The 23,502-nt window shown below is 28.4% G+C and overlaps 1 protein-coding gene across 3 annotated transcripts; it reads left to right on the top strand.

Annotated features, from left to right (window-relative positions):
- Positions 1 to 776: 776 nt before the first annotated feature.
- LOC107074703 (uncharacterized) lies at positions 777 to 22,979 on the top strand. Of its 3 annotated transcripts, XM_089174266.1 has the most exons (5): positions 777 to 1,194; positions 2,883 to 3,385; positions 6,282 to 6,549; positions 9,964 to 10,112; positions 17,764 to 22,979. In XM_089174266.1, exons 3-5 carry the CDS (start codon positions 6,462 to 6,464, stop codon positions 17,941 to 17,943), a joined length of 417 nt encoding a protein of 138 aa, XP_089030392.1. In that variant the 5' UTR covers positions 777 to 1,194; positions 2,883 to 3,385; positions 6,282 to 6,461; the 3' UTR covers positions 17,944 to 22,979. The 3 variants fall into 3 exon arrangements, with proteins under 3 accessions (XP_089030392.1, XP_015191858.1, XP_015171009.1); XM_015336372.2 differs by lacking the exon at positions 2,883 to 3,385; XM_015315523.2 differs by lacking the exons at positions 777 to 1,194; positions 2,883 to 3,385 and having other exon boundaries at positions 5,968 to 6,549.
- Positions 22,980 to 23,502: the final 523 nt, after the last annotated feature.

Here is a 23,502-nt window from a genome sequence, read left to right on the forward strand (position 1 = left end):
TTATTTTCTAATAAAAATATTGCTTCAACGTTTATTTCTTAAATACGACCTGATTTAATTTCATTTTAATATTTCAATTTAATAATTTCGAATTTGATTGCTATTCACTGCAACCCTTAATATGCTTAAATAGAAAAAATAAAAATAGCAAATTCTCAGTACTTTTTTAACTTTGCCCTAAAGTCTCTTTCTTTCCTTTCATTTGTTACCTACTTTTTGATTTTAGCAGAAAGTAACATATACACCTATCTACTTAGTTTAGAAAAAAAGAAAAAAAAGAGTGTTCTCATCTTTCGTAAATGTTTGACGAAAACAAAAATAAAGAAAAAGAGTAAGTAAAAAGTACAAGAAAAAGTAAAAAGAAAAAACATCGATCAAAATGTTGGTGACCTTGAAAAATAATAATAATAATAAAAAAACAAAGAGAAACATAAAATAGTAAAAAGAAAAACAAGAAGAAAAAACAAAATGAAAGACGATGATGATAATAGTAAGTAGTTTTCTGGTTTGCAGGATATGTGGACCTTTTCTTTCTCTCTCTAGCTTTCTCTTCCTCTCTCATTTTCATTTTATCCGTCCGTGTCCCTCCTTGCCAATGGTAGTAATACCGGTGGTGGTAGTGGTGGGTGCGTTGCGCTTCAGCCAGGGGGTGGCTTTGACGTTGGCTCCGAGGAGGGGTGCAGAAGGTGTTCGATCGACCCACGTACCCGCGGTGGTCCCCGCGCTCTCACTGCGACAGAGTTCAGTCAGTCGGTCGGACTCTTCCACCGTGGATACGCGCGCGCATCCATGCACAATTTATCAACCCTTGGCAAAAAAAAACATATACGTATATATACTTATACATATATCTATATGCATATATAACACACGCCAATAGGAACTATTACTCTTAATATATAGAATTATTATACGAGAGGAAACAATTTTGTATTCTTTGTCGTTTTTTTTTCGTGTAAAAGAAAAGAGGTAGTAAAAAAAAATGTTTGTTTAGATTTACAAATTTTGATTAAAACAAAAAGAAAAGAAAAAAAAAGGAAAGTTTAAGACTTTTTGTCATATTATCGTATATCTTTGAGTTAGCTGTTTTTACATATAAAAAGAAAAGGATTTTTGAGAATCAAGAGAATCGGGCACATGGGTACTGACTGACGCACGAGGGATGCGGAAGGCATGGGTGACGTTTCAAACTGGGTCAGTCTTTGTTGACATTATTCAAATTATAAAATATATGCGCATTGAACTCTTTTTCTTCTTCTTCTTCTTCTTCTTCTACTCTTCTTATTTTCTTTCGTTTTATATCGTTTCATATAATGTTAATATTTATCAACACCTATGAAACCTCCTATAGAATTTGACACGCTGAAGACTTAATCCACTGCCTTCAAACACAATCAACTAATCTCTCATAATCTCCTTTTAGTATATAACTACACATACATTAAATCCACTTATAGGATTGTATCATTTATCTAGAATTTCCTAATCTTTTTTAATGTATTTTATGGTCTAAAGTTTAATGAAAAATTTTAAAGTATAAAAATATGTATATAGAATTTTATTTCATTAATTATTTTCATTTATAACAAGTTTTTATTATTACTTGAAACTTAAATAAGTGTGTCTTCTAAGTTCATTTTATATAATAAAAATATATTGTACATTATATAAACACTGTATGTGCATGTAAAATTTGATTTTACATATAAGATTAATTTTAAGATACTGTATAAATTTGAAAAATATTCTAGTAACTGATATTTTTTCGTTGTATTTGTATCAATTAAAATTCTATTAATTGTTAACGAATTAACTGTTAAAATTGATTTGTAAGTATCGCGAATCCTCAGATCGTTTCTATGCTGATTTAGTCGTAAATCATGCATTTTTTATAAGCTTTTTTAAACTTGTTATCTATCAAAATAATCTACATTCTACATTGTGTTATTAAAGTTTGCGTGTAGTAGTCTGTGTTTCTCGCCTATCACCCTTATTTTTCTTATCGGTACACGCTATACTTTCATTCTCATTTTTTTTTCTAACACAGTAAATAATCGTCTTTCTTTATAAGTGCTGACCACTTTGAAAGAAATCTTTGTTACCAATTTAAGTCGTTCTGTGTTTCTAATCGTTTTGATTCATTTACTAAGTAGAAATTGAATGATTATCGCACGATTTTCAATAAATATTTGTATACATCGCATTAGAATCTATGATTTTTTCTGATATCATGAAAATAATGAATAGTATTGTCATAATATTTTGTTTTACAAATGAAAAATATTATAGGATCTATATAAAATAGTTTTTACATTTATTCAGGTCTATCTTAAAATTGTAAAAACTAATATAATTATTATAATATTAGTATTAAAAAAAACATGAAGAAAGATCTTAAATTTTATTATAATATTAATATATTATTTTTGTTGAGTCAGCAAAGTACATTGAAATTGTAAAAATTAGAACATTTATGTAATTATAAAAAAGAAAAATTACTTGTATATATACATTAAGCAAAGAATTATACATAACTATAGAGATAAATATTTAAAAAAAAAGGTCACATAACAATATGTTCGTATCAAAAGAGTAAAGAAAAAATATTATTCAGCTAGAAAAACGTGTATAAATATTAATAGAGATCGGTTCATGTTCGTTTTTCAAAAATCATCAAAAATAATTACATTAAAGTATTCAAATTGATTGACTACTCTATATGGTATATAACGAGAAGACGCGTTGGAATAACTTTGTCGCATTGAAGTTAGCAGGAAACGAGAATTTCGTTAGCTCAAACATATTGATCTTGATTTCGAGCGTCGTCATTTGTTGTTGTCACTATACGATCTCTCGTTGATTGCGTATTCTCTTTTCCATAGGATACGGATAAATTGAAAAAGTGTATGAGACAGAAAGAGAGAAAGAGAAGAAAAGAGAGAGAAAGAGAAGAAAAGAGAGAGAAAAAAAATACAAAAAAAAAATTTTAAAAAGCAGTAAATAAATTGAGATCACGAAGCAGGTAGATGAAGGGTTCTTTGATTGCTTAAAAGGTGGTAGAGTGAAAAGAAGAGGTAAAGAAAAGAAAAGTGGTCATAACACGTTTCACATACACACATGTACACTTAAATACACACTCATATACATATACTGATAGACAAACAGGCAAACGGAAAATTACACGCTTATGAACTCATACACCCACGTATAGTTGGGGTTGATCTTACGAAGACTTCGAAACAACAGCTCAGGAAAATCAGGAAAGAAAACAATATACACGCCGGCTGAAGAGCAAACACATTTTCTATACCGTTTTATCGCGTTCAAATAATCGTGACGTGCATAGACGCGATCATGCATCTATTCAATGTACACAAACATAAGCGTAAGTACACGTTTCCTATTCTGTAGCCTGAATTTCACGAGAAATCGAGTTTAATCGTTCCCGTAAACTTCGTCCTTTTTCGTTTTCTTATTCTTCGGGTTTTTTTTTTTTAAAGCGATCAATATTCAAATTTACTTTCGTTAGAAATTTATAATTTGTTTTAGAAAGAAATCAGTGAATAAATTAATGAAGTTAATGATAATTATACGTTTTTTTTTTTTTTAATACAATTTCCTGAAAAGATATCTTTTTTCTTCATTAATTCAATTTTATGTAATGAATATTAAAAACACTTGTTCCGATGAATTTTAATTACTGTTAATGAAAATAAATAAATGATTAAGTAAGTTCTAGTAAATGTTCGTATCGTTTTATGCAACAAAATATCGTACATTTAGTGGAATAAATTGAACGTATATGTGTTTTTAAATTTATTTGATAAAAAGAAAAAAAAAGTTTCTTTAATTTTCTTGATGAGAAAAGTGAGATGGAACATTTTTGCGTTTAAATAAATGAATATAAAAATTATTGTTCGAATTTAATACACGTCTTTCTAGAGCTTTGAAACACTTGGAATTCTTCGTGTAAAGGGTATGTAACACACACACATACATACACATACACATATGTATATCTATAGATGCTTGTCTACAATGTGTTATCTACAAACGATGGATCGCATCTTTGGAGTAGGCATATCGAGATTCCTTTAGAAAATTGATCGTTTAGAATGGCATTCACTGTACATTCCTTATATGTATGTATGGAAGTACGTTCATACTCGCTAACTTCATAAAAATTGACAGTCTTGCGTTGGTGATCAATAGAAGAAAAACTAGAGACTTCGTGACCTTTGTAATCAGTGATTCCAGAAACTTTTGCTTGTCTGATCGACACAGTGCCGTAAAATTATCGGGTTCTCATAAAAATTATCGTACACACAGAAAAATCAGATCCGATTTTCTGAAAATTCCAGATTTTCCAGATTTTAGGATTTTAGGATTTAGTGCGCTCCAGTGCGCTGCAACCGAATCGCGTAACAAAAACAAAATCAAGACATATCGAAAATTATATTTAAATATCGAATAATCGTAAATTATCGTACAAGTTGGATTTTGGATCGTACAAGGCTTCAAATTATGTGACGTATACGATAATTATCGCACGAATGGGATCACTGTTTGTAATCGTTATTTTGACGATATATATATATATATATATATATATATATATATATATATATATATATATATATACTTTTTTTACTATAATCTTTCTTGTAATATTCCGTTTCGTTTCGTTTCGTTTCGAGAAATAAAATATTACTGCAGTGGGTAGGGAAACAAAAAAAAGTCACGAGAGACATTTCTTTGAAATCAGATATTTATTATTGTGTACAACTTTTAATATATATTTTTTTGTTTTATTTTTATAATCAGTTTGGAACAAAAAAATGTTTTTTTTTCAAATATGTATATATTTATATCTCGTTAAAAAGTAAGATCCTTTTTAATTTCATTTTTTTTCTTTCCTTGAATTTTCTTTTTTTCTATATTGAAAACTGGATTATTTTCAAGATTTGTATTGCATGTATATAATACAACCGTTTACGTTTATCCATTTTATATTCCACGCTAAGGAAACATCATTATAGTCGTGTTTTTTTTATTACGCTAGGCTAACCTTTTCCAAACTTTTATCTAGAGTTCGATCTTTTTATTTAGCGAAATGTTTAAAAGTTTTTTCCGATTATAGGTAAAACGAGAAATAAATAAGAAAAAGAATAAAAATAAATACAAAAGCAAATAAGTAAGTAAATAAATAAGATCAACGTTTTTTTTCTTGAAACAATTTTTCTAGTGCGTGACGTAAGTTACAGAGACTAAAAAAAGAAATACAAATAAAAAGATAAAAAATAAAGAAAAGAACATAACGAGAAAGGAATAAAAAGAAAGAATTCTTCGTAATATTATTTTTACGCTTGGAAGCTTGTTATTTCATTCGTGAGATAGTGCAAGCTAAAAGGAGTCGGTCATTTAAGAAAGTAGAATAATTTATTTCCTTTCATTGCTTTTATAATGTACTTTTCTGATAAAATTCAAATTCCATTTATAATTAATAAACTAACTCGGAAGTAATAAGAGTGAAAAAGAGTGCTTTTTACACTTAGTTTTTTAATAATATCTACTAATTGTAAGTAAAGATTGGCTCCGTGTTGAACAGTCAGCGAACTGTAAAATGAACTAATGAAGAAAAGAGCATACGAACACTCAACACGCGATTAAATTTATCTATCCATTGTATAAATGTTAATTCGAATTCGTTGCCTCGGAAGATAAACAGTCAAATTTGATTAATTTAAACGTTCGACTGAATTCCGAATATTATTGATTTTATTGTTTTATTAAATCAGTTATAAGAAAATCAATGTTTTGTTTTAATTATTATTCAAAATAAAATAAATGTATTTTAGTATTACAGGAATAAACTTAGTTAGGTTGCTTTGGTATTCGATCATTTTTATATGAAAATAAATGAGTTTTTTAATACACTCAGGTTTACTCGTTTAATTGGAACACCTAAAGGAAATGAAAGAGTATTTTTCGAAGAATGGACGTTGAATTATTCCGTGACCTTTATTCGTTTGAAACGTATAAAGGTCTATGGTCATTATCTTATCTCGCGAATTTCTACTCGTTTGTTACGTGTTGCCTCATGAAGGAATTCCGAGCAATCAGCAAGCGTTAAAGCTCGAATGACGTTGAATACTCAGAACGACTCGATTGCAAGAAACGAATCTCTGGATATCCGTGTATTCATGTCTATTAAATTAAAAACCCACGCTAAAATCTATCGAGTACTAACGATGACGAATGTATCCTGATTCTTTGTCTAGGCAATATGTTTCTTCCTCCAGTAGTGCTCACAGAGCTTGCTGAAATAGAAGAGATCCACGGTTTTACTAATTATTAAATTACAATATACTTTGGTTATCTAAAATTTGGATATCTTCACGAGTCAAGAAAAAGAAAAAGAAGAAGAAGACGAAGACGAAGAAAAGAATTTAACTGTGAAGATGAGGATAGCTACGAAGTTACGAGTCAACATTCTTCTTGGCTGGATCTTTTATTTTTTTACGTTTCTTCTACTTCCTGCACGAATAAGTAAGTATTTTTGATAATATTAACAAATATTATAGGAAATATGCTTCAATACGAGAGTCAGTTGAAAAATTTAGAGCCTAAACCAAACAAAAAATTGTATTATTTTTTAAATAGAACTCGTTTCTGTTCTTTTGGCTTAAAAATTTTTCAATTTACCCACGTATAATCATTAGGACATACAGGGTAGGGCAATATCTCTGTTTCGTTAGAATATTGTCGTTGTTTATAACAATATGAAAAATTTTATATACGCAACTTACACGGCATGATGAAGGGCATTTTTTGGCTTGAACGTTTTTTGCATGGGTGGAGGCATAAAGTAGATTTCAAGGTTACCTGCATTTTTTAAATGAATATTATATTTTTTTTTAATGGGATGTAATGGCAAATGTTGAGACGAATTGAACGAGCTATTATTCAACGTCATGCGAGGTCAAATGTGGTAGAAAATAAAGTTTCTTACATTACAGAAGATGTTCGAAGTCGTGTCTATTAACGCCAATGCAAATTTGTAATCTTCGTATTGCTGCATCGCTTACATGTCTTTTCATTTCTAATCTTATGCTATTACATGTTGCAACTATTCTTTCTTTCATGTTTTCTGGTGAAGTTGGTGCTTCTTGGTAAACCGCATTTTTCAATGCTCCCCATAGAAAAAAATCTAATGGGGTTAAATCGGGAGAGCGAACCGGCCAAGAAACTACTCCTCCACGTCCTATCCATTTATTTGGGTAAAGTCCATTCAATGCATCTCTTACACTCCGCGCATAATGTGCTGGACATCCATCCTGCTGTAACCACATCATTTAACGAACGTTTAGTGGTACATTTTCAAATAAAGTCCCCAATTGATAGTTGCAACATGTAATAGCATAAGATTAGAAATGATAAGACATGTAAGCGATGCAGCAATACGAAGATTACAAATTTGCATTGGCGTTAACAGACACGACTTCGAACATCTTCTGTAATGTAAGAAACTTTATTTTCTACCACATTTGACCTCGCATGACCTTGAATAATAGCTCGTTCAATTCGTCTCAACATTTGCCATCACATCCCATAAAAAAAATATAATATTCATTTAAAAAAATGCAGGTAACCTTGAAATTTACTTTATGCCTCCACCCATGCAAAAAACGTTCAAGCCAAAAAATGCCCTTCATCATGCCGTGTAAGTTGCGTATATAAAATTTTTCATATTGTTATAAACAACGACAATATTCTAACTGAACAGAGATATTGTCCCACCCTGTATATATTTGTTGATATTAATGAAATATTTTTTGGTTCGATGTTTTTTAAAATAAATGAATATTTTGTTTGGTATAAATAATTATTTGTTATTAGGATCTTGAATAAGTTCTCACTGTTTCATCAAAGATGGCAATAGCAGTACTCCGTGTTTGAAATTTCGAATGGTAACGCACTTGCAAGGAAGTACTGTATCTAACCTGACATTTCAGTGTATGATAGTTCACTTTAGTGTAAACAAAGTAATTTTTTATTAGTTTTGAAAATGTCTACTTTTAATTTTTTATTAGTTTTCAAAATGTCTACTTTTGTGCCAACTAAAGTGTATTTGCGGGGAATTTTATTGCACTATTTTATTCAAAAGAAATCGGCAGCTGAAGCACATAGAATTCTTGTTGAGACTAATGGTGACAATGCTCTGTCGAATACGATATACAGAGACTGGTTTCGACGCTTCAAAAATAATGATTTTGAACTTGAGGATAAAGAACGTTCTGGCGCATCAAAAAAATTTCAACACAGAGAATTGGAGGAATTACTCGATGAAGACCGATCTCAGACGCTAGCAGAACTTGGAAAAACATTACAAGTTGATGAATCAACTGTTTCAAAACATTTAAAAATGTTAGGATTGATCCAGAAGCAAGGACATTGGGTGCCATATGAATTGAAGTCAAGAGACATCGTACGGCGTTTTGTCACGTGTGAACTACTGCTTCAACGGCAGAAAAGAAAAGGTTTTTTGCACCGTATCGTGACTGGCGATAAAAAATGGATACACTATGATAATCCAAAGCGTAGAAAATCATGGGGTAAGCCTGGCCATGCATCAACATCGTCCGCAAAACCAAATATCCATGGTTCGAAGCTTCTTCTCTGTATTTGGTGGGATTAGCAGGGTGTAATTTATTATGAGCTGCTCAAACCGAATGAGACTATCACGGGGGATCGCTATCGACTTCAATTGATGTGTTTGAGTCGAGCCCTAAAAGAAAAACGGCCGCTATACGAGAAGAAACACGACAAAGTGATTTTGTTACATGACAACGCCCGGTCTCATGTTGCAAAACCAGTGAAAACCTACCTGGAAACGTTTCGATGGGAAGTTCTACTTCACCCGCCGTATTCATCTGACATAGCCCCTTCCGATTTTCATCTATTCCGTTCGATGGCTTAGCTGACCAGAGTTTTCATTCTTACGAAGAAGCTAAAAAGTGGGTCGATTCTTGGATAGCCTCAAAAGACATGCCGTTTTTCCAACGCGGAATTCATATACTGCCAGAAAGATGGGAGAAAGTGGTCTCTAGTGATGGGCAATACTTTCAATAAAACGTTTTTGTTCCTTATATTTTAAATAAAGTTTTTATTTTATAAAAAAAACAGCGAGAACTTATTCAAGGTCCAAATAATATTTATAATGAATGTACAGTCACATTATGTAGCTGTAATACATATAATTCATCTATTAAAAATACGAAGCGAAAATGTTTCCAAATATTGACTAAATAAATACCAGTCGTATATCGTATTTCATTCGTGCAAAAATAATTGCAGCTTTGAAGTATCGAATTTAAAAAATTTATATATGATTGAAATATCGAATAACTGTCGAACGATCAACATCGAGTTATTTTGTAATTTCTTTACTTGTTTAATTAGATTCGTTTTGATGTAATGGACATTAAATAATTATTCTGAATCGTTTAGAACGTTCACGTATTTTTCTCATTTTTAACATTTTGTTTCCATTGCGTTTTTTGTTTGTTTAAAATCATAGTCCAATTGTACATTCGGTAATTGTTCAAAGGCTAAAAATATGGTTTATATATTTCAGACAGTTTATATATTTCTACTGTTTTAGGTATCAATTTAAATAAAATATAAAACAATAAAAACACACATACGAATTTTCTTTTCTTCATTTCTTGAAAAAAAAAACGAAAAAATGAAAAAAAAATATTAAAAATCAATAGTTTCAATTTCACCGCAATCACCAACATAATTGCAATAAATTTGCAATAACAAAAATGTCAATTACTTTTGCATCAAGCTAATAATTAATTATACATTCATTACTTTATAATATTATTTTAACGTGAAGTTAAATTAGAATGAAGTTGATCCTTCTTTGTTATCAAGATGAGAAATATTGAATTACAGGTGCTCTCGAGGAGAACTGTACCGATTTTCAAGGTGGAACAGTCAGGCACGGACTTCTCTATGTGCCAGGTCCTGCGGTTTGTAGCTTGTGCGTTTGTTATCACTCGGAACCGATGTGGTGCCAAGCTATATACTGTACACCCCCATATGTGAGTAATTGAAGTTTTAATGAAGTTTTCTCTTTATCTTGATGTCAATTAATTATGACACTTTATCCCTATACGTATATTATTGTTAACTATTCGTTGAATTTTGTTGTTATAGTAGGTGTTACTTTATACACAAACTCGAATAATTTATCAGTACAATTTATCTGTCTTTGCGTATCGCGATTTATCATTCGTAGGATTTTGTTGTCGAAGTGTACAGTTCTATAAATATCTTTAAAAGTGTAGATCCAAAAATAATAGACAAATATTTATTCCTTTAAAACATGCAAATATATTGAACTAGTTGAACGTTTGAAAGAAACGATCGATGATGAGTGATGATGGTAATAAAGTTTAATAAACTTTGAGATTTTCCAATGAAAATAAAAGAGAGAGAGCGAGAGAGAGAGACAGAGAAAGAGAGGAATAAAAATAAAGAATAAAAAACGCGACGAAATGATAGAAATAGAATCTAAATGATTTTCGAAAACGGGTAAAACGCACGAACGAGAAAATGATTTCGGTGAACCTTATGGTTCTAACGTAAAGCTTTTAAATAAATCATTTTATGTCTATGCGAGACCGATGTAGTAAAAAGTTACTTGTTTGCATAATAGATCAATTATCGTATTCGTTCAACTATGTATTTATACAGGCACACACACAGCATTCATACATACATATATAGTGAATTTTTATAATATATAATATATTAGTAAATACACTAAAAAAAATATATAAGTTGCTCACAAAAGGCTTTTGAAAATAAAATATTTTATTTGTTCGAAAAATCGTTTCAAATAGTATTTCAAAGTGTCTTTTTTTTTTAAATATAATTGTTATAATATCCAATTCTTAATACAACAAATCTTTTTGCTCATTATGATAAATTTAAGGCATAATTATATTTTCTAAAACTATCTAAAAATTAAGAAAACATTAATTACACGTTTTAAATCATTCTAGTGTAAAATGTAATATGAACATAATTTCTAATGTAATAAAATGCGAATATTAAATGAAATTAAAATTCCAATCTACATCTCTCAACAGTAAATCTCTCTTGGAATTTATAATAACTTTAACAGATTTTAAACGTTCTATCATTTTTTGTATCTCTTTCCGAAAAAAATTACGAAATGACATTGAATTGGAACAATATGGTGTAGTATATTCATGCATCTATGGATGTGAGCGTGTATATATGCTTGTACGTACAAGCTTATGAATATTAATAATAAAATAGTAGATTAAAACCGTCTGGCAAACTCGATGTGACGTCTATTCGACCACGCTCGATAGATTTCATTTAGAACAATAGTATGGTCAAGTAATAACAAAAAGTTTCATTTTTATCATAAACGCGCTTAGGGTCTTTGCTCACTTTTTCCTCTTCGATCGCTAGCTAACTGGAATTCTTTCCTACGATAAAAAAAAATACTTTGACCGAGATCAGTATCGAGTTGGTGCTATATAAAATCGTTAAACGTGCTACACTTAGTAAGCACATACTTAATATTATATAGTAAGTTTGCTCAAGTCTCATACCCCCTTAGAATAAAAGCATATAAAATGTGTGATGTTATAAATAAACAACAAATTTGTATATTTTTCGTAACTTTATATAATACTGATTTCATTTATACATATGTCAATAAAGTTCGAAATATCTACACGCTTTTACATAAAATAAACAAAACGTAAAAAATAAATAATGCACAACTAAGAAATCAAAATCCTAAATCATACTTACTTAGATATTCATTTAGATATTTATCGAGTACGATCAATTTTAATAATCGTCAAAAATATTTCTTTTTTTTTCGAAAATTTTACGCTTGAACCGTGCACCTATATTTTACATTGTAAGCATTGACGCAATGTAATTATATGAAAGTAATTACAATTTATACTTTGAATATATTACAAACTTCGAGTATGAGATAACAATCTCACGAAAATTATCGTGCGAATGCTTTTATTGCTACATTTACATAAATATATCCAGTACTATTATTATATGCGTATGATGATCTGAGTATACCTCGTGTTCAAACAGCTTAAGGGTGTAAGTTTATAAATTAAAAGTGTAAAACTTATTAACGCGTCACCTTCGAGCGGAAAATTTCTACATACCGCGAAATGCCACATCGTTTGTTTGAAATTAAATTCAAGGACGGACATTCTCTATATATTTTTTTACTCTCTTTTCTCTCTTTTTTTTCTCTCTCTCTACTTTAGTCGTACTCGTTAACTCCTTTTTTGCGTTTTTAATCGCTCGCAAGCATGTATATAAATATATACATATCTAGAATGTCGCAATTTCAAGTCGAGAAAATCTAAAACTACGACTATAAAATTCTATTACAACGTTCTTTTCAATGTTTACACATATTTATGCTTCTATTTATTGTATTCAGTATTTATATAAGAAAATGTTAGAATGAAATTTGAGAGATCGATATTGTAAAAGTTAATATTAAAAGTGTCAATATTTTTCATTGCTAATTTAAATTTATTATAAAATATTAGTTATGATGGTTAGATTTGTTTATATACAACTTGTTTGCTTAGTAAATAGACTTTGTTTTACTAAATAAAATAAAGTTAACATTTATATTAACTATTAAACTCTTATATAGTGCTTCCATATTTGGTCTTAAATTTGAATAAATTACTATAATTATATATTCCTCTTTCTTTCTCTCTCTCTTTCTCATGTATAATGACAAAACTATTATTTATTAGATCGTTCGGAAAGTAATTCCACCTTTTCAATAATAAATAAAAGATGTTTTTTTTTAAGCTAGAATCCAAGGTGTTTTAAGTGATCGTGAATAGTCAAATTTGATAAAATCGAATTATCAACTATTTCTTGCGTCGCTACGGGACGATTAGTATCCACTAGTGTTTATATAATAATTTACTTTCATCTCATTTATCTGAATGATCTAAACGTAATGCATGAACAAACAGATCGACATTTCGAAAACTAATTTTGACATTGGTATTTATTTAACATATCCTCTTCGTAAACAGTACATTAGTTTTTTCTTCCTTGCACCACATTATTACTCTTATGATAATAAAAAGGAAAAAGGAAAATATGACGAAAATATTGATTGATTTTCAATTTCTGATATGATGCCAACAAAAAAACTACTTAACTGATCGAAACGCAAGAAGGTTCTAAATCACGTTTGAAATGTCTATTATTATTAGAGTGTAAAATTATTTATAAATTTAAGATTGAGTGTCGGTAAATACTAACTAAATCTCTGTACAAAAAAAAACGAAATTATTTACAATATATTGAACATTTATTTAAGAAAATATTGATGAAATAAATATAAGTGTATATATACATTAAATATACAATATGCAATATAGAAAACTTGTTAAATATAATTAATCAAAATTCCCTAGTAGCACAAAATATACACATGTATTTAATATTTTTCAATATTTTGTGCTACTAGGGTTATGACAAATTTTAAATTTCAATCTGTACAATAGATATAATAACGAATATGTTTTACGCATAGAAATATTGATTTTACAAACATATATCGAAATAAAAAATATATCCAATGATTTAAAGGAAAAAGATGAAAATAAAATAATATTGTTTTATTTACGTTTTACGCGCGTCTTCTTTCCTGTAATATCAGCCTCAGAATGTCAGAGCTCATACATAAATTGCTTGTTACCTCGTTAACGAATAAAATTTTATTAGAGTTGCATCCTCACGAAGGCTTTTCATTATCTTCCCTACATGCAAGGATAAATTCAGTACGACACTGAATTTCCTAGAACTCATTTCTTTTTCTCTCTTTAGTTTTAGATAGTCGATGAGACAATGATTTTAATAATTATATGATGCCGTTAGCTAATATTTAATTTATTGTTTATATTGCACGCGTTACGTCTCATTTTATTAAAATAAAAAAAATTTAATAAAATAATCATGCATACATTCTTGTTGATATAAATTTAAATTAATTGCTATTTCAGGATGAAATATTTTTTAGGTATTATACGTATAGGGTGGGTTAAAAAGTTTTTAAAATTTATTTTAAAAAATAAAAGTTTTGGTCATATTCAAAATTGTTTAACCCACGCGAGTACTATTTGTAAAATAAAAATAAGGATTTGAAGATAAAGGTTCAATTTTTAAACGTTTTTCCTAACTATTATATTATAAGAAAAAAATATATTTCTTTTAAAAATGGATCGCGTAGCGTATGTTTATCTTGTTTGTAAGAAATAAACCACATGTTACGATATGGCTACGTAATCTGAAAAATAATATTCTTACATTAGGATTATTTGACACGGACAGAAAGTGTACATATAATATGATCAATCTAATCAGATTAGTGAAGCTTGTTTAAATTTTATCAAGAACTACTACTCGAAACTTTTTTTTTCGTCTATGTAATTAAAATGTAACTTCGATGTAACATATTATTTCTTTGTAACTTTTTTTATCAATTTTAATATGTACCCCCGTTTAAATTGTGTAGGATTTATCATTTTTAGTAATCGTTTTAGTTAGTTCATTTGATGTGATAATTGTTGTAATAGCAGTTCTTTCGTTTCTTTAAATAGAAAATAAGATTATTAACGATTTGTGCTAATGTTGTTGTCAAGGATAAGGTTAAGCAGATTGGTAATCGCTTTATTGAATTTTCTCTTAATGTGCCATCTTCCAGTCGTCTCTAATAAGATGTTTTCATACAATGTAAAAATGGAAATCCGTTTACTCGTCAATAAGAAAGAGGAAGAAGAAAAAGAAGAAGAAAAAAAACAAGAATATTTCTTTTCCACGATTTCAAAGACGTCCTAATCTTGTTTATCACTTCCCGCCTTTTTTACGTATTGTTGTTTATTTGGGGATGTCTTTTTTCTAACACGGAACGGAATTTTATAAATGTGATATTATATCGTAAATAACGATGATTTAAAAAGTTTTTGTTTGAAATTGGTATTAAAAAGAAATTCTGAGAAAGAAAGGGAAAGAAAACGTTTTTCTTTTAATTATTTCATTTTGTTCAATTTTTAGATAGCAAACTTTTTTTCATTGATAGTTTTTTGTGTAATCTTCTATGAATCTTTATAAAATTCTCATTTCAGTATTTGTTTTATTATAAAATTATGTTACATTTAAATAATTTTATATTTTTAAATAAAGTACTATAAAAGAAAAGTTTGATTGTGTGTATGTGTGATTTATTTGAGAATTAAAGTAACTCCTTAAAATTTGTTAACTTATACTAAAACAATAATAATAATAATAATAATAATAATAATAATTTTTTTCGCAAAATTGTGAAAGCTTACTAATTATTTTATTTCGCTAAATTACTAACGTACACATTTCGGTCGCTTTTGTTTCTCATATCTGAATGGCACCGAGAAACACTCAACAGATGAAAGAAATTATTCGACATAATGGAGGGGACTTCTTGTTAAAATAAAAATCTAACGAAAGTAGTATACACTTTTATATCATTTCCAATTAGCTCGTGTAATTTTCTAATGTGTCGTTAAAAAGAAAAAAGAAAAAAGAAAAAAAAGATAAAGATAAAGAAAAATACTGACAATGTTCAAGAAAAATGAAACGAACGAGGATAAATTTCACTAGTCGAAACAAAACGACGAAGTTAATTACTTACTATTATCCGAGAACCCACTACAGAAAACTATAAGAGTTCATTTTGTCGATAAAAAAAGATTAGGATGAGTAAACGAAGATTGTATTACATTTCGTCTTTGGAAATCAAGCGAAACTAAAACCGAGGTCACTGCGGATGAGTCGCAGAACCGCAGCTTTAGAAAAGACCTGATTGTTGGCAACCATTACTTTTTTCAGGATACAACCCTTAGACAATGTTATACAAGGTATCAATTTCACTGGTTTTTACCTACTAGTTGAACTGTATAGAAAATGGAATTATTTAAGAATTTTTTAATGGGGAATTATATATAGGGATGTTGTTGAATTAACAAAAATTAAATTGCTACCCAAAATCTGTATAGTTTATTTACATTATCTTTTTGTGTAAAATATCAAAAATTTATGCAGTTCATATAAAGCAATTTAACAGGATGACATTCATCAGTTGAGAAAGAGAATTGTATATAAGATGATATTATTTAGGAATTGTTTGATTAAAAATTTATGACGTCGATGACCCTAAACAATATTTTGTATTATCTTATATTACTTTTTTAGTAGGAAAAAATGGAATTATTTAAAAGTTATATGATTAAAACCGATTGATGATGATGGTGGTTGCAATATTTTTCTTATCTTATTGTCAGATATTTTTTTATATTTTCACAAAGGCAATCAACCAAATTTTTTCTATTAATTACTTAACAATGTGAACATGAGCAGTCTAGTTATTTGATTCATCCTTTGTGGAAATACATCTGTAGCTTGCTTGGAAAAAGTTAATGTTAAGATAAGGGTCTGACAATCTGACGTTAAAACGTCAGTACATACATGGTACTAAAAATGAAGTATAGGCTCACGGCCAAGTATTATGTGGATATTCGTTATGTATGTGTTATACAGAGTGTCTCATTTAAATCGATCCATTGAAATATCTTTGAAATTATTGATGATAGAAAAAAATGTGTTATAGACAAAAGTTAAATGGTTTAAGGTTGGTACATTATCTGATATTATTAGTTTTTTGTAGGTGGACGCATAAAGGTCATATAAAGGTCAACTTTGATTTTTTAAATGAAATTATAAATTTTTTTAATGCACCAGTTAATGCAAATTTGTTATCCTTACATAAAAATAATAAACTACTTATAGCGAAAAATCATTAGTTTATAAGATATTTTAATTTGAACGTTAGAAAATATTATACCATTTTGGTGGAGTTAATATGTTGCAAATTTTGTATGTCATGGTCGTATGAATGCTCGCAGACAAACATTAATACGTAGGATATTTTCAACTGTGTCTTGTTTCTTATCTCATGACCCAGTATGAACGTGATCATTGATAAATTAACTTCTAAGATAATTAAAATAACAGATTACACATCAAACGAAATTATTGACATAATATTGATACTAGGTCACTCATGTGACCTTTACGCATCCACCTGCAAAAAAAAACTAATAATATCATATAATGTGCTCTCTTAAATCATTCAACTTTTGTTTAATACATTTCTTTCTATTATCAACAGTTTTGAAGATATTTAAATGAATCGATTTAAATGGGACACCCAGTATACATATATTTCTTATATGTATATATCTACAGATATTTTCTCATATCATGTTATTACATAACATAGATATGAGAAAAAACGCAACGCATTTTGTAGACGCAAGAATTTTCGGGGTATATTAAAATATTTCTAATGAGATATATATATATATCTATACAACCATTTCATAGTTATGTAATTACAAATATAGATCTGGATCTGGATTTGTTAATTTTTTTATAATCACCTGTTAAGAAATAAGAAGAAAAAATAATTTTGATATACAAACTACTAACACAATATTAATATAACATTATATCAAAAATATAATATTCATAATATTCTTATAATTAAAATAATAATTATTTGTAGAATATTAACTATGGTTCCCAAAATTATTTTTCATTTCTCAGAGATGCAAGAAATTCCGTGTTGGTGAACGTTGTTGCGAGTTCGAGTGTTTGGACGGCATGGATGGTGCACTGGACTGGACCGGACCGGATTTAATAATTGTCGATGGATCATCGAGAATACAGGATCAAGGAGTTTTCTGGTTGACGGCATCTCTTGTTGCTCTTCTCTCCCTGTCCTAGTTCCGGAGACTAATAATTTGCTGCTGTTGCTATTGTTGCTGAGTACCAAATGCAATGATGAAATATCATTCATTTCTATAATTTCCATCGAAAAGAATAGTGATTAAATGAAACGTTTGGCCAATAAGATAAAATCGTCCAAGTTACGAGGAACCGTCACCATTTTTCACGAATTCAATCCAATTTAATCTTCTTCTTCTTCTTCTTCTTCTTCTTCGAAAAAAAAATAATTATCGACCATCCGTACGACGATTTTTCGATCAACGAATTAAAAAGAACGAATAATAAAAAAAAAAAGGAAAAGGAAGTTCGATTGTAGAAATATGACGATTTGAAGATTTAAAAAATATATCAAAAAATTAGTTTTTTAAATATTTGTTTTACCTTTGACAAGAAGAAAGATTATACGGGATATGAAATAAACGAACGATCGTGTGATAAATTCATTAATGACTGTAATTAGCCGGGTATTTAGGTGAGATTTGTGTGTGTTGTTAGTCAAAAGGACATTGTAGGTTATAAATAAAAAAAATATGAGACAGGTGAATGAAAGGAAGAAAAGGAAAAGTAAAAAGAAGAAAAGAATGATTATATCTAAAGCCGTCTGATCGTTTGTATACGATGAGTTAATTAGAATCGATCTGTGATTAGATGCAAAGCGATGCCCCCGGATATATACATGCATATATTTAAATACACTAACACATATAATATATTAATATACATAAATACATACAAGTATAACTTAAAATTTTCTTATACGTAGATACCTCTTTATACCTTTCGCCTCTTTTTTCGATATATTATATAATAATCATAATAATAATAATTATTATTATATTAATAATTCTAAATAGATAATTAGAATAAATTAAATTCACAGTCGTTACATATCGTCACGATTATCAAAACGGGGATTTAGAAATAAAAAAAAAATAAATGAAGAAAAATATGTAGAGAAAGAGAAAGGAGCATAGTTCACGAATCGCCTGTTATAAATCGATTTAGAAGAATGTAATTGTTTTTCTTGCATTTTTTAGAACATTTGTCTCTATTGGGTTTCTTAAAAAGCTTGTAGTTATTTTTGTTAAGAGAATAAAAAATAAATTACACAAAAAATAAAAAATAAACCTGGATCTTTGAGAAAGAGAGAAACACATTAAAATATTTCTAACAAAATTGCTACGAGCTTTCGTTCGACAAACCCTAAAGATATTGTTGTATGTCCTTTTAAATACATAACATGATGAACACTCACACATTTGCATACTTCACATAAAAAAAAACATATCATCAGGAAAAAAAAAGAAACAAGAATTTAAATAAATAAAAATGTTAAAAGTAATTTAGAAAAAAAAAGAAAGAACATGAGAGAGACGTATTTAGTTTCTTATGATACTTCTGCCGCCATTTTAATGACCATATTGACTTCGAAACTTGAAGTTTAATAGATAGAAAGAAATATATAGTTATGTAGTAACTGTAGATACAGATATATTTTCAGCAAGCCATGAGAAGAAATATGAAGTCACGAAGAGGGTTCTCATAGAAAGTTAAAAAACTTTCATAGTGACCTGAATACAGATAAAGAAAAAGATATAGTATTTTCTTATCCTAAAGTGGAAAAGAAGTTTCAAAGAAAATACGTATTTACATCAGTTCATATCAAAAGTTTGATATATACGTAGAAATGGCAGGTGAACGTCGTATATATATGGTTTCTTAGGTATTTTAAACAATCTAACTTTAACTGATATGTTTTATGAGTATGAATAACGCAATGTTGTATAAATGTACATCAGCAAACGTTTTATGAAATATGTTAAATTATAAAAGTAATATCGAACATAAGGATAACAACGAGTATTTCCTAAAATTTTTAACATATCTTGATACAAAATGTTTGAAATGTCCATCAGCTTTCTTATTATTTTCCTATATAACTCTTTTTATGACGCTTGTTGGACGTACATTTATACATTTGTTTTTCTTATTTCTACTTGTAAAATATACACAAAAAAATTGTATCGCGTTTAAAATTTAAGTCGCAATTGTAAAAAAGTAATAATATTTAGCTTTCAGTTATAATCGTATTTTTTGAAATCTTTTTTTCTCGTTTTCTTTTTTTTCGGGGAAGAAACATTTATTTGTACAAATTATACGTATATTAACGTTGTCCTTGGGAATTAAATCAAAATAAAAGAGAGGAAAAGTAACAAATGTATGATTAGCGTAAAAAGAAGAAGAAGAAGATAAATTGATAAGAAAGTTAACACAAGTGTACATGATGAATCGTTCAAAGTGTCAAGAAAAATCTCTTCTATCGTTTAATTACATTCGAGATTCAAGCTCTTAAAAGGATTTTTCTCTTCATTTCGATCATACGATAGAAGATCCTTTGACATTCAATTAAATTCATCTTGTACAATTGTCCAGAGACTTTATAAAGTAATAAATTGAGAGGACTCGTTATTGCGCAGAACAGATTTGAGCAAATCAAAGAAAAGAAGAGTAAATTCGAATATAATTTAACGTTGAAAAGATTTAACGGGATATCGATAAGGATTTATATGCGAACTAGAGCTTTAATTAAATGAAAAAGGAATTATATAAGGGATATACATTATATTTTAATACTAATCTACGGGTTATGGTGTAAGAAAGAATTTCGTAACTTAATATTCTTTCTTTTATTTTATTACTTTTTATCCAACTTGGCCAAACACACATTTTTCTTTTATTTTTTCTATAATAAAAATAATAAAATATTTGAAACATGGAATATGTAAAACTATGTGTAATATTCATTCTACGATTTAGCTTGTCAGTTTGAAGTTAAATCATATTTAAAAGAGTATTTACTTGTGTGAGTGTGTTTTTGTGCGTGTTGTATGAAGTATACGAAAGACGCTGATTTTTTCACGAATTTACAATAGTTGTTTCTCGACAAAAAGAAAAGGAATAAAATTTTAAGAATGGAAATGTTTTAACCCGAGCAAATCCACATAAGCTCGTAATGTGAATTAACAATGAGGTCGTGTTCAAACATATTACTCCGTATAAGTTGAATAGCGGTCAGGACCAAGTAAATTTGTAAGATATTACAAAAGCTCATTTATCCTCTCAACTATTTATCTCTATTACTTGATATTAGTAATAGTTATTTTCTTTTTTTCACACCATTTGAACGTCGATTAATTAATTAAATTAATTAATATATTATATTATATCGTCTTAATATATACCGAAATAAGCCACACACACACACACACACATATATATATATACATACATAAATGTATATTTATAAATCTTGACTTTCGACCTATGCTCTTGTTAGAATTAATATAAGTACATGAAAGTTTTTTAACAAAAAAATTCTTTTTATATGTCCAACTTAAACATCGACAAAAATTTAATCTTTTGAATATTGCTTGCTTGTACTTTTGCAGATTTGAGAATCATCGAGAGTGAACGTGTGATGTAATTATGTGCAAGCTATATAAAAATATGTAATATTTTCTAATCAAATATAATAATTATTATCACGTGGTCTCTAATTAAAATTAAACTTATCACTAAAGAGACAATAAACAAAAAATTAAATATTCAATCATTTTCTAAATAATTGTGAATCTGATCGTAATATTCTTGCTGACAAATTTTTACAAGTAAACTGATGCTAATGCCATTTTTGTATACCTTGTACGTACGTTTCATCACACGCTACTGAACACGTTCAAAAACACTTCAACGATTCAACTTACGCTTTTAAAAAATTTCGACCAGTTTTACTCGTATATGAATGGTTGTCTAAAAGTGGTATTTCATTTTAATCGATTTTCGTGCGATCAAAATTTCTTTGAGTATACATTCAAATTTGTGTAAAATTAAAAATATACAAACTATGTTGTAAGTTGTTGAACAAATCAAAGCAAAGGATGTGTATGAAATGAAAGGGGAAGAGAAACTTTATTTAAGTTAAAAAAAGTTTCCACTGAATTCTTCGAAATGAAAAATTGTAGAATTCGTCTATTTACTTGTTACTCAAACAGCAATCCGAGCGCGTATGAAGGAATTTCGATGATTAATTCCAACAAAGAGAGAGGAATTGAGCAAGTTTGTGTGAAAAAGAGAGAGAGAGAGAGAGAGAGAGTTAAAGAAATATACGAACGATAAAATGTCATTGAAATTCGACGACGAGAAGAGCGATCAAATTTGAAGCTGTTCGAAAAGATATAGTTGAGATTTAAACGTCGACACGCGATTCTATTTGATTCTATTCGATTTGAAATATTTCAGAGATTTCGGAGATTCGTTATTATTCAGATAATTTATCAAGAAAAATCACAATTTTTAATATTATCTGACTTTGCAGCAATAATTTCCATTAATTTAAATCAAAGTAAAGAAAAGAATATAATTAAAAATGCAATTAATTGACTCGTAAAATTACTTTTAAATTTAATTATCATTTTTATTCAATATTATTATTTAGAAAAAAATAATTACAAAAATTTTATCTATAAATTCTTAATCCAATTTAAATCTAATTGAATAATAAAATTTCGATAAACGAAAGAAAATATTTTTGTGATAATTGAAGTGTTAATACTGCGAAGTATTAAAAAAGAGAATTAATCAAAAACAAAAAATATTACACAAGATGTATAATAATACGTATGATTATTATTTTAACGACTATATTTAATGGCCTAATTATCTTTCTGAAGTGTTGGCAGCAACATTTCCTTGTGGTCTTCGAAATGACGTAATATGGAGTGGCGAATATATAAATTGCAGTATATCGATGGAATTGCTTTTTTTTCTCATTGTGGTGCTCCGTTTATCGCTACAGGGTATTTATATAATATCGCTCGTTATATCGACACAATCGAAATTATTCTCTTCGAGCTTAAGATTTTTCAAAAATCACATGCGCGTGTATGGACAATATCAATTTAAAATTATCTTTATATATATACATACATATATACATATATATATATGAAATAATAATATTGATTTTTTCTCTCCTTGTTCTAATTCTTCTTCTTTAACTTTTTTACCTAACTTATCCACTTTAATTCTTCTCACGCAATCAATTGTAAAGTCGTTACGACACTTTTTTCCGCGTAATTCGGACATAAATATCAAATACGTCGTCTCACGTGACCAATGTTTTTTAGACAAAAAAAAATTAAAATAAGTTATAAAATATGAAAAAAAGAATGAAGAACAAGATATTTGGTGTTATCAATGAAAATATTTATTCGATACGATGCGACCTCGTTATCTTCGAATTATACATACATACTCATATGTATTTATGTATTTACGTACTGTGTTGCGACAATAGCGAAAAAAAATTCGTCCGATTTGTAAAAGAAAAATATTATTCGTTATCATCCTGTTCCAAACTTTTTTTTCATATTTCTGCTTTAATCCTTCGAGTGTTGAATATTCTTGGCCAAAGCATTTCGTAGGTACGGAATGTTTTATTGCTAGTATGAGTCCATTAAATAATTATTCTAGGCGCAATTAAGAATAAATTATAAT

This window comes from Polistes dominula, unplaced genomic scaffold (assembly GCF_049000335.1).
Source record: "Polistes dominula isolate Pdom_NZ unplaced genomic scaffold, Pdom_raw_medaka contig_168, whole genome shotgun sequence".
In the NCBI taxonomy this organism is placed as follows: domain Eukaryota; kingdom Metazoa; phylum Arthropoda; class Insecta; order Hymenoptera; family Vespidae; genus Polistes; species Polistes dominula.

What these genes read in the sequence shown, in the direction of transcription:
- LOC107074703 (XM_089174266.1), top strand. Translation starts at nt 6,462, where the DNA reads ATGAGGATAGCTACGAAGTTACGAGTCAACATTCTTCTTGGCTGGATC. An exon ending in TCTACTTCCTGCACGAATAA is followed by an intron (nt 6,550 to 9,963) that starts GTAAGTATTTTT and finishes ATTGAATTACAG; the next exon opens with GTGCTCTCGAGGAGAACTGT. An exon ending in TATACTGTACACCCCCATAT is followed by an intron (nt 10,113 to 17,763) that starts GTGAGTAATTGA and finishes TTCATTTCTCAG; the next exon opens with AGATGCAAGAAATTCCGTGT.